Below are 12,352 nucleotides of genomic sequence, written 5' to 3'. Positions count from 1 at the left end.
AGCTTGATTTTCTTTGATTCCAGCAAGTACAAGTTAAATGAAAAGAATAAACAAATTATTGACACTTGCAACCTAACACGGCCTTGACATAAACCAAACAAGACATAAACCAAACAATCACAAAGGTTAATTGTGTAAAACCCGAAGGGAAGTATAATATTTTGCCGCTAGAGACTCGATTTATGATGCCATTGACTAAAATCAATAATATTGTCTGTAGAAAGATGTTATTTAATTTCCCATGACAGTCAAGACAAATAATGACATTTGCTTTTTTATATGATTCTACAAGTCGGTTAATTGATGTTTTATTGTACGATGCATTTCCTTAATTATCCTTGCTGCAGTATTGTTCTATATTTCATAAAAAAGTCATTAGGGATTCACTGTTTGTTTTCATGTAGCGTCATTATAATGTTACTTAATGAATGTTTATCTTCTTTCATACCACATCCTTGAATAAAACATACTAATGACAAAGTGCCTTGAAATAACTTAAACATCCTTGACATTCAAGTTAAAGTTAACGGGAGTGATTCCATTTAGGGTTGTTTCTTTTTGTGCGTGTGGATGTGTTTGTTTTTATTTTGTTTTTTAATTGATTGAAACATGATCTTATGTTATGAAAACATGTTATATTTCTAAAAAACATACCTGATATTGGTAGGTAAATCAGTGCTTCTAAACCGTAAGCAAACATAATTAAACCAACATGTTCTGTAATTGTTTCCGATCCGAACAGACCCGGTTCAAGAACCCTTCGGAGTAAGTTTGAACCACCTAGTTTTAAAATTGCTCGACTGTATATATACCGTTAAATAGCGGGCAAGTTGTGGTAAAATGACGAAGTTTTAATTATTCTTTACGGATCATATGCATTATTATGAAATTTATTGCTTGTTTAATAGTTTTTCCTAATTTGTAAAATGTCGGACGAATATTATCTGAGACACAATTATTACAAACATACAATTAATCGACTGTATTATAACGCTATAAGTAAACTAAAATAATGTTCCGAAAAATATGTTTATAAACAGTACACTCAGTTTCTGCTGTATTTATGTATTGTATAATACAATAAAATTCACATTTATAAGTATAAGTCAGAATATTTATCGCAGCAGGCCTCCAAAAAATCACAAAAGCTACCGTTTTACTTATATTAACAAATTCCTCTACAAAACAAACAGTATATATTTGAAAGAAATCGAAATGGCACTTCAAATGTTTATATTGTAACATTATTGCTGTTCGTTTTTCCGCCGCCAGCCGTAAAACCTTCTTTTATTATACTACGGAATTCTTTCATACGGGTTTTTTCTTCTGGTACCACGTGACTAGATCAGTATTTGCCGTTTACTTGATTATTTTTTCATTTTAACATATTGAGGCCAGTGGCTTTTAAATCATATCTCATCCTTCTTTCTCAAATGTTTTAATGACGTACCTTCAATCCCGTAGAAAACAGCAAAAATGAGAAATGAAGGTACAGGTCCGGATAAAAAACGTGACACATTGTCTTATTTTAACAAACATATGTGCCGAGTTATTTCATATTCCTTTGATGAATGGTGTGGTTATCGACCGAAACGAAAGTGTGGTGGACGGAAAGACGGACGAACGAAAAGACGGAGCCCATTTCTATACCCCCCCTATTTACCCCGAACAGTCATCTCAATTCCTCCCCGACTGCCGCCATATCAGTTGAACATATACTATTGCTATATATACCTTTAACCACGGATCAGTTAAACTTATATGTGAAATAACAAATCAGTAAGTTTAGTTTATTCAAGTCCCACTAGCATCACAATATACATAATTATACTGTATATTTTGTAAAATGTACTACATTTTATACTATGCAAATCCCAATTCATTTTCAGCACTCAGCAAAATGTGAGCTCTATTACTCTAAGTTCTAAAATCTCGGTTCCAAATGTAAGGAAATTGTATACTATTGAAGGAAATAATGTTTTCAGTGCAATGCTTTCAAGTAGTAAGTAAATATGTAATCACGAAATATCTTAAAGTGATGAACAAACAGAGATACGGCAGCCGGGATTTGTTAGAATAAACTATTTCTTCATTTGACATATGTTCACAGTTGTCCGTTTCTCCTTGTCACGAAAACAATTCGATTGATTTTTAAAAATAAGATTGTCAAACTTTTACTCGACTGTTCTTGAGTTGAAACTGTTTTGAACCGCTGGTATCAGAAACATGAATGTTCCACTGGCTATCAGCTCGGCACCAGCTATAATGAAGGGCAGACGATAACTTCCGGTGACATCATACATCGCACCTTCAACGAAATTACAATATACTGTACGCAATTTTAAATTTCATTATGATTATGTCAATAAATTGCAAATGTATTTATTAATTTATTATTAAATTATTATTCTCTTAGCCATAGTGTTCCCATCTGGCTGTTTATAACTTGATGAAAATGTATAAGTGATATATATATATATATATATATATATATATATATATATATATATATATATATATATATATATATATATATATATATATATATATATATATATATATATATATATATATATATATATATATATCTTTGCGCTACATATGATTTGGTTGAAACACAATTATTCAATGACTAAGATCCATGTCCTATCAAAAGTGTAATAATTGTCATTAAAAATCTATTATTGCAGATATGTCCATTCAATAAAATGTCAAAACAAAGACGTATATAAAAGAATTGATTAAATAGAACGAGTATCTATAAACACAAGATTATTAATCAAATTAAACTATCTGCTTCATAGAATCAGGTTTAAAAATCAAAACAGATAATGATGAAAAGTATGCTTTTGTCAATGTTTCCTTTTTTACACTGTATATTGTTGTTGTCAGTTTAATAACCATTCACAAAAATGTTTACCAGATATAGGTAGGCTAATCATCGCTGCTAAACCACTGCTGAACATAGTAATGCCCAGATGTTCAGCTATTTCTTCCGACCCAAACAAGTCCGGTATCAGCACACCTCGTAGAGAATTTGAACTACCTAGTTTTAAAAGCGTTTGAATTAAGTAAAGTCCAGGTGGGTACTATAAAGTGTAAAGGGAGCAATCATGTAGTACTCTTTCAATTTCAGGTTGAACTACATAGTTTCAATACAAATAAAATTTGCATTAATTACATTAACTTTTTAAATTATAAAACTTAGTTCCAAGGAAATATGTATGACCAAGGTTTTAAAGTTATAAATGCACAACCAAGGGTACTAAGGTTATAAACTAATTATTTCAATTCAGATGTCTTTTATCATAATTCAGGTTTCTTTTACACTCACAAAATGTATAAATACATGAAAAGCAATTGTTCGATAAGCTAGCGCATTTGTGTATTTGTTATCGTTCAATCGTTAAAAAGAAAAAGATTTATAAGACTTCCATTCTTATCCTTTCTTGTAGCAGTATTCAAAATGCTTTGTTTATATTGTATATTGTAAGATGACTGTAAAGATATTCTGAAATATAAAATATGCTTAGTCTTAGATTATATCCAGTTTGGTCCATCAATGTCATCATGGAAATGGTATGATTATTCGAATTAGTGTTAATGAAGTGTTTTTTTTTTGTTTTTTTTTTGAACGCCACCTTTTATTGTTGATCTTGTTTACCATATTTAATGGCTATAATGCTGATGTTAGCCTACCTGAGAAGATTCCATAGAAAACAGCAAAAGCGAGGAATGTAGGAAAACTGTAGCAAAACGGACCAAAAATCACCACGCATCCGCTAAGCACTATCAAACTGTTACAAAACTTGACACGATTTATAACGGGTATGTCAGCAATTATCCCAACACCTAGACGACAGATTGTACTCACAATGCCTGAAAGACATAATTTTATAATTTTGGTAAATAAATAAAATCAATATTGCTAGATTAGTTCTTACTTCAAAGGCAAAACCATTACTTGAACATGAACGATTAAACCCATATTCAATTCATGTGAGACGTATTTTAATAAAAGTTAGTTTACCTATGAGAAAAATTGTCCAGACAGCCTGCTGTATTTTGAAGCCTTTCTGATGCATCATATCGGGTATAAATGTAATAGGGATATTTAGAGATAAATCTAACAGAAAATTTCCGAAAAGAAATGTTATAAAACCAGGATTTTGAAATGGCTTTAAATTAATCCATGGTTTGCTCGTCCTTCTGGAAGTGTCTTGTGCAACAAGAGTATGATTGTTATCGGACTCGTCGAATGAACTTGTTGGTGAAGTCAAATGAGAAACTATTGACTTTTTAGGTTCATATTTTTCTCTGTTTTCATTTTGTTCTTGACATAATACAAATGCTTCATCACAATCTTTAGCATCAACAACACAATTGTTAGCCTCCTCTTCATACTGAATATTGGAGTTATTTCTAGTATCACAAGACTGATGATGTTTTGAGAGTAGATCTTGAAACATATTTGTACTATCTTTTTCTGACCGAAGCTGTCCTGGAGTACTATCACTATTAAAGATATGTTTATTGACATTCTGCTGCCCATGATTAATTAATTCCTTGTCTTCTCCGTCTTTCTTGTCAGCATTACTGATGATAGTTTTACTTGATGAATTATTCAGCTGTTTGAACACCATTGCACAAACAATACCATTAAGAATAATTCCAGCTTCTATAAACATGGTTCCCCGCCATGTGTATGCGTCAATAAGAATCTACAAATGGATATATTTATGCCGTCGTTTAAAATATTTTTTGTTTAATTTTTGTTTAATAGTCAATTTATGGTATATAGTAAATACAACTTAACAAATAAACAATGACTTTAAAGATTAAAATAGACATGTCTTATAATACTTTATACATATCATGAACCAGAACAAGCAGCGCTTTTAATGCCTAGGTCACAAATAAAACGGGCGCCGTCCGATTAAACGATTTTTATAAAATCGGCAGATTTTTTGTTGTCGTGGACGCCGGGCGATTTTTTAATCTGATTACATTCGCGTGGTCATGAATGAAACAGTCGTCGGGCGATTTTTGCCGAGTAGATTTTACAGAAAAGAATAGAACGGATCAGGCGGTCGCCGCCCGATGTCCGTACGGACGCCTGTGCGATTTAAAAGTGAATCGGACGGTTGCCGCGCGGGCGCCGGGCGACAAATGACTTTTACATTTAATGACCATCCTAGATAAATCAGCTAAGTTGTAATTATGCCAGCAAAGAAGTCAGCTGCCAAAAAGCCAAGGGGAAAGGCCAAGGAATTGGTACGTGTTGTTGACAACGAGTCACCAACGACCAGTATCGAGGCCGTAGAAGGCGAAAAAATCAATCAGACATTCGCATGGACATTGAAGAAAAAATCATGTTTACTAGTATTCAAAAGAAATTCACAATATATTTTGAAGGCAATAACAACTTCTTCAAGCTGAAATTACAACAAACACAAGCAGCCCGGTCGCCGGATGAACAAAACGATGACCGCCCGGTGCCTGTACATGAATCGTCCGGGTACTGGGCAATAATCGTTTGACTACTTGTCTCTATTCAGGCACCGTGCGGGGCCCGGCCGATGTCCGCCCGGACGCCTTTTAAATTGGACGCTGTTTTAGTAGAACAAAAAATCGCCCGATCAAAAAAATCATCGCCCGGTCGCCGCCCGGCGACCGAAAAGATGTCCGCTCGATGATATTTATACTCAGTGACCCCAAAAATTATCGTCCGGCCGCCGTTAGCTTTTAAGTATTACTTAAAACTCGAAGGCGCCCGCCCGATGAGCAAAATTTTCAGCTGCTGCCGTCCGATAGTCACTGCCGCCGGACGGACGCCGGCCGATATTGCGATTTTTTGGAGAAACAGACGCCGCCCGGCGGCATTTTCTTATTTGTGACCTAGGCTTAAGCAAGTTAATGTTCTTAATAGCGATCGTTTGCTACATATTCATGACGTTTCCTCTCATTATTAGACATGGGGTAATGTTGTGGTAAGCAATACAACTTGTATACTATCAATATAACATCCATTCTAACTTATTTATGAATTATTGAATTGGTCACTTTATTGATACTTATACAAAAATATCGGCTGAAAGTGGCGCAAATAGAGATCATTCTTATAATCTGCCAATTCAAGATTGGTTAGAAATTTTATTTCTATCATATAACTTGATATGTTTTAAATTGATTATTTTTATTTTATTTCCTTTTGCTTTTTATATCTACTCACCTTGCTTAAAGGGTTAAATATCAGAGCTCCTATACCCGTTCCCATATTTGCAAAGCCTGTAGCAAACGCTAAACGTGAATCAAAATACTCCACCAACATGACTAAACTTGGTAAATTCATCATTCCAAATCCAATTCCTTCAATGAAATATATTTTGTATTTTGTAATTTTCTTAAAAATAAAAATCATGTAAGGGCCATAACGCTTAAAAAAACATTGAATCAAAAAATGCTGACAATATATATAACTGGACTTGGTACTTATCATGCTTGTAAAGTTTGGATGAAATTGCAAGTAGACGACGGAGAAGAGATTCCTATATTGTAGAGGCAAATATGCGAAAATGTGCAGACTTGGCAAAGTTGTAAAAAGTTAACACAACACATTTAATGTATTATCTTTTCGCATAATGTTGGCGTTCTTTCTTTTGTTTTGCTTGAAAAGTAGAAAAACCCAAAGATATTACATAATCAAACTTTATCAGACCTCTTTTTTAATTTATCCGAACATGTTATAATATAGACTAATTACTAAATGCCGTAAATAAGCCACAGTATTTGCTACTCAAAGCTAACATATCCGATCACTATCCATCTGTTTTAATAATTAGCAACAAACTATGGAGGTTGATGTGTGCCATGTCGGATTTTGACTCTGCGGAGTGACTGACAAAAACACACTCGAAAATACGAAAAGGTTCACAGTTTGACGAGGGGCAAACACACACGAAAATACGAAAAGGTCCACAGTTTAACGAGGGGGACAAAGGCTTAAACATGAAAACAGTCAACATTTTGTCGTATTTTCGCTGCTACTGAACACGATTATACGACAAAGTGGTATTTTGTCGTATTATGGCGTTAACACCTGGCGCTCGACAAAGCGAAAATATAGAGAACCCGCACTTCTATCAAACATCGTGCTCAGTTTTTTAATTTGCTAAATGCAGTAATGTAATTTATGTCACGGAATCGCGGAACAACACAAACACCATCTGCAGGAGCACGGCAAGCTGCCTTTATGATAAATATGTTAAATGTTTTAATTTCTTTATAAAGATAACTTTGTATGGTCTACTATTGTAAATAAACAATTTACCTGCGCAGAAACCGAAAGCAATGTATAATTCATACACAGATGTTACAAATGCGCTAGCTATGAATCCACCACAGCTGACAATAGTTCCAAGGAAAACAGTAGACTTGCATCCGATTTTGTTAACCATGGTTGCAATTATAGGCCCTTCAAATAAAAAAAATCAATAAATAATTGTGTCTGTGTCTCTCACCACCATGTTCTTTAATATATACTCTTTTATTATACTTTTTGCATCAAATTTGACGTTCGCTTGTGGCAGTTTTCAGTCGTCATTGTAATTAATTAAAGTTTATTAAACATAATATTTTTATATATGTATAAGATTGATAAAGAAAATTTAAAGAACGTCCCCCAGAATAACACAATTGAAATTGTTGCAGGTTCGGTTTAAATTACAGTTAAAAATTACAGTTTAAATTATCGATGATTTCCTTATTAATGACACTCCATCCGTGTATATTTTCTTCTTTTTTATCGTGTGTCCTTTTTTCATGGAATGGCACTAACGGTTAATAACAGCCACATGAATATATCTGCGGATGTTTCAAATTTCATTTAACTTTTATTCACTTCATTTTCATGTTTAAAGTTGCCCGCCTCCAGATGAGTATTTCGATAAAATCAAACCTAAGAAATATGTACTTAGATTTTAGGAAAAATATAAAGATTCACATTTCTAGTAATAATTTACATGTTATATGCGATTAATGACCCCTTTTTCAGTATCTATAACTATATTTCTACTGCGTTTCTAACAAACTTAGGATTATTGTTGCATATTTTTATTATTTTATTGTAATTGTTAGTGTCATTATTTACGTGTAGATTGCATTCTTTTGGTAACTTGACAATATTATACTGTTCAATACATGTTCAAATTTTCACGAAAATTAGCTTGAATCTGGAGGGGTGCTACTTTAAAAGTTAAATACTGCTCCAGCCGGTGCTGCTATGAAGTATGGACGGTAACTTACAATTATAAACTACCGTCCATGAACAAGCTCAATCAAACCGAGCCGGCAGCATTTTTAATTTTGCAATGTTAGGCTTTCTTTAGGAAAAATATGATAAACGAGGTCAACAAGGAAAGGCAATAAACGCAATGAAATAATGTTTTTCTCTATTTCTTTAATTATTTTCTTCCTTATCATGTCAGTGTTAATTTATACAGTAAACAATGTCATAAAAATAAATATACCTGAAAGAAGCATCACTCCAATTTGTATTGACATTACCCATGATGTTTTACTTTTGTTTTCTCCAAAACTTTCCATCAATTCAATAAACATAATTCCAAAAGAGTATTTAATTCCGTCGATTAAAACATGTATAACAAATGATGAAAATACAACAACCCAACCCCACCCACCATCAGGTTTCATTTTCTACTTAAATATCATTTGTGCAGACAGCGAAACGAGTATTATCAGTGTAATCTATCTTAAGTTCAAGTTTATGTCAAATTTGTAAGATAAAGAATGTATTAATAACAATAAATGCACGAGTGTTTAATTTTACATACTAAAGCTATATTGCTAAACTTTAAAGTTGTATTTAGTTATGCCCTTAAAGTAAACTTACTAACATTATATTTTAATCAGATATTACAATTAATATTAAATGTCTAATTCTGCTTCAGCCGGTGCTGGGGAACGTGAACGGTGGCCACTACCGTTCATGAACATGCTCAATGAAAACAAGCCTGCATCATTTTCACTTTCGTCGTGTTAGGCTCTCTTTATGGGTTCTCATTTCCACTGTTGTATTGTAACATCAGTGTTATTTCTGCCGTGTGGCGACTATAAGAAGTCTGTCCGTACATTTAATCAAAAATGTTATATTTTCGATCCTTGAAGATTGTTCAGTATGACATCATAATTGTGAGTGCATGTTTTTGGTACTCTATTATATGAATTATATATATTTTGGTACGTGATTTCCATTGGTGTTTTATTTGGTGTTTATTTAGTTTCACCCATTGTTGTTCTCGATTAGTGCACACGCTTATCTTACTTGGGCATCATATACCGCTTTCATGGAGTGGTACATATGTGTCACGTTGAAGGTTTCATGATACTCGCTATATGGATACGTATGCGGATGTTTCAAAATTCTACCAGTTCATGTTCAATGTTGACCTGCGTAAGCCGGTGATAGGGGGTGTTTACAGAGGCTTGCAATTACCACTACCGTCCATGATCATGCTTCATCAAATAGAGAAAAATGGAACCCTAAAAGAAATCCCAAACGACAAAATTGAAAAAGTTGAAGGCTCGGTTCGATTGAGCCTGTTGATTGACAATACTTGAAAATACAAGCTAACGTCTACGCACAGACGTAAGCAGAATTCAACATATTTTACAAAGAATAGTAAAAAATCTGGAAACAAAGTGATCCCTTGGAAGCATTAATCACAACAAAATTACGAGATTAAAATAAGATACTCAAATAGAAAAAAAAATCCTCGAGGAGATAGACGAAATAAAAATTCCTACAGAAAGTTCTTAACGACAAAATTAAAAATATTGCAGACTCGCTTTGATCTAGCTTGTTCATGGTCGGTAAAGTTATAATATGAAAGCAAGACGATTTTCACAAGAGCAAAGAAGCAATTATTGCACTTTTGTCGAAATGCGTGCATTATATTTAAATCTTAAATGTGCTTTAATTTCACAAACTCAGAACAAATAGCGTTGTACATTATTAAACCTCTGGTGATTGTATTTGTTATGTATCTGTCGCAAAGAAAGCAATAATTGCTAGAATATTTTATTTTGTTAATGGGACAAAAACACGTATATAGTAAATGCTTTAAAATCACAAATACATAACAAATATCAATCAAGGTTCCATAATTAATAACCTGGTTCTGGTTTTTGTATTTGTCATGTATTTGTCGCAACGACACAATAAGATAGCAAAGAGAATAATATTTTATTTCTTCTCTAAACGGTTGATTGCATTGTTCACTTTTTGATTTGATTACGTACAAAAAGGCGTCGTATGTAAAATGCAATTTTGTTATCATAGCATGTACCGTTCTTAAACTTCCTCTTTTATTTTCCCGCAATTTTACTCGACGTGCTAGTAATGCTATTGCCTTTGATAAAATTTGCTGTTTACTTTAATAAAAACACATTTATCCGAACAAAGCTTCAAATGTTAAAGCATGTTATATTTATATATTGCTTTTACAGTGTAACAGTATAATGGTTCTCTTGCCAGGAATTGTAATTAACGTTTAACTGTGATTCTATAAAAAGGTTATGTGAAGAAGCATGTCACGTTGTTAAAGCGTGTGAAACTTCAGCAAAACGTTATTATATTTTTATTCGCTTTAACTATTTATCTGTAATCAATATTAAAGACTTGTACTGACTTAATCAAAACGATTCTAAAATTGTCATGTAATTTTGCTGTGTTAAATGCTTCCTAGGGATTTTTTTCCAAGAAATAAAGTAACTTGAGAGGCAGCAGAGGACGATTCTCTGTAAGATTGTGTAATCTTACAATTAATTTTATATAAAGTACATTAAACACTACAACAAAGTAGTTCAAGCATACATGTATAATCACACTCGTTTACGATTGCAAATGAAAGGAAAAAAAATTATAGTTAATTATGAGACTGGCAAAAACAAACAACCATACATGCTTTATAGTAACATAATGAATCCCTTATTTTTTACAAATTTCTCCTGTATATGTCTTTTATCAAAGTAAAATATGAAATAGTTCTTTACACAAACAGAGCTGAGCTTCATGATACTTACCTGTATTAAAATACATTGTACTTAAGTTAGAAAACAAACGGATGAATCTTTATCTTAAAAAGTGTCATTTTTGTTCATCATCATTTGGAATTTATGTCCAGTTTCGTGTAAGTTTAGCTTTTATTGTTTACTGTTTATTGTTTAAACGAGTATTTTACTACGAACGTGCATAATAAACAACATGCAGTATTAAACTCACTAACGTCATTTCTCAGTTAAATTGTTAACATAGGACGTTAAACTTAAAAACAAGCAAGTTTCAACTAATTATATCGAGTTAGGATAGGCTAACAGTCAAGTAACTTACAAACACACTAATGATGTTAATCTACATTTGGCGCAATGAGAATTTTCTCTGAAAGGTTATACCACAATTCATAATAGAGATTCTGGAAAGACAGTTTCGAAAACCATCTTTGGTGTACTAAAACACATGAATATAGTAAAAGCATGGCTGTTAGCTGTTTTTACTATAATGCAACTATTTAACTAAAAATATGGCTTTATAATGTCACATTGAATGTTCTATGATCACTGCCGTATGAACACATCTGCAGAATGATGTTTTTAAATTCAAAATTTTACAATTACATGTTGAAATCTTAATTACTGCTTAAGCCTGTGCTATGGTGTGGACAGTAGCTTGCAGACATCCTCAATCAAACCGAGCATGCAACAATTTCAATTTTGCCGTTTTGAACTTTCTTTGGGGATTCTTTTTCTCTCTATTTTGCTGATATCTTACTAATTAGTGCCTTACACTGCCAATGTTTATCCTATATATAAATGTAAATTATCTACAAGTAAATATTAATAATGTCCATATTTATGACATAGAATCAGAAATAAAATACTTTGAATTCAAGAATACCTTATACCAGATCGATTTCGAAATATATCCACGTTATCTTGATTACAGCACCACTCCCGCTACTTAAACAATTGTGGTGTACTGATAAACGCTTCTTTTGAAACTTTCCCGCGGCATGTTATTTCACGTTTTGCGATAAATACAATATTACATTTATATAATTCTTGTTCCATTTGATCGATATCTAGTAATTAAAGCAACTCAGAGTTAAAAGATAATAAGTGTTAAACATACAACAACACGGGGACGTTTGTCTGCGAAAGTTTCGTCACATCGTAAGGCTTGCTACGGTTTAAATTTCAGTTTTGCGTGGTTACATTACCATATGGTTAATTGTTGTTGTTTTTACAAATGAACCACACTATATACCACGGTAAG

General features: G+C 32.7%; 1 protein-coding gene across 1 annotated transcript; it reads right to left on the bottom strand.

The window, feature by feature from the left end:
- Positions 1-1,142: 1,142 nt before the first annotated feature.
- Positions 1,143-8,743, bottom strand: LOC132755301 (monocarboxylate transporter 14-like). Its single transcript, XM_060746154.1, has 7 exons — positions 8,529-8,743; positions 7,331-7,474; positions 6,233-6,369; positions 4,031-4,721; positions 3,700-3,879; positions 2,921-3,046; positions 1,143-2,308 (listed from the first exon to the last, which is right to left on the bottom strand). The coding sequence occupies exons 1-7, from the start codon at positions 8,710-8,712 to the stop codon at positions 2,175-2,177; spliced, it is 1,596 nt and encodes a 531-aa protein (XP_060602137.1). The 5' UTR covers positions 8,713-8,743; the 3' UTR covers positions 1,143-2,174.
- Positions 8,744-12,352: the final 3,609 nt, after the last annotated feature.

The sequence above is a fragment of the Ruditapes philippinarum genome, unplaced genomic scaffold (genome assembly GCF_026571515.1).
Source record: "Ruditapes philippinarum isolate M1 unplaced genomic scaffold, ASM2657151v2 ctg1041_1_1_1_1, whole genome shotgun sequence".
In the NCBI taxonomy this organism is placed as follows: Eukaryota; Metazoa; Mollusca; class Bivalvia; order Venerida; family Veneridae; genus Ruditapes; species Ruditapes philippinarum.
Note: the sequence above shows the minus strand (reverse complement) of the source record. Positions and strands in the feature narration are given on the sequence as shown.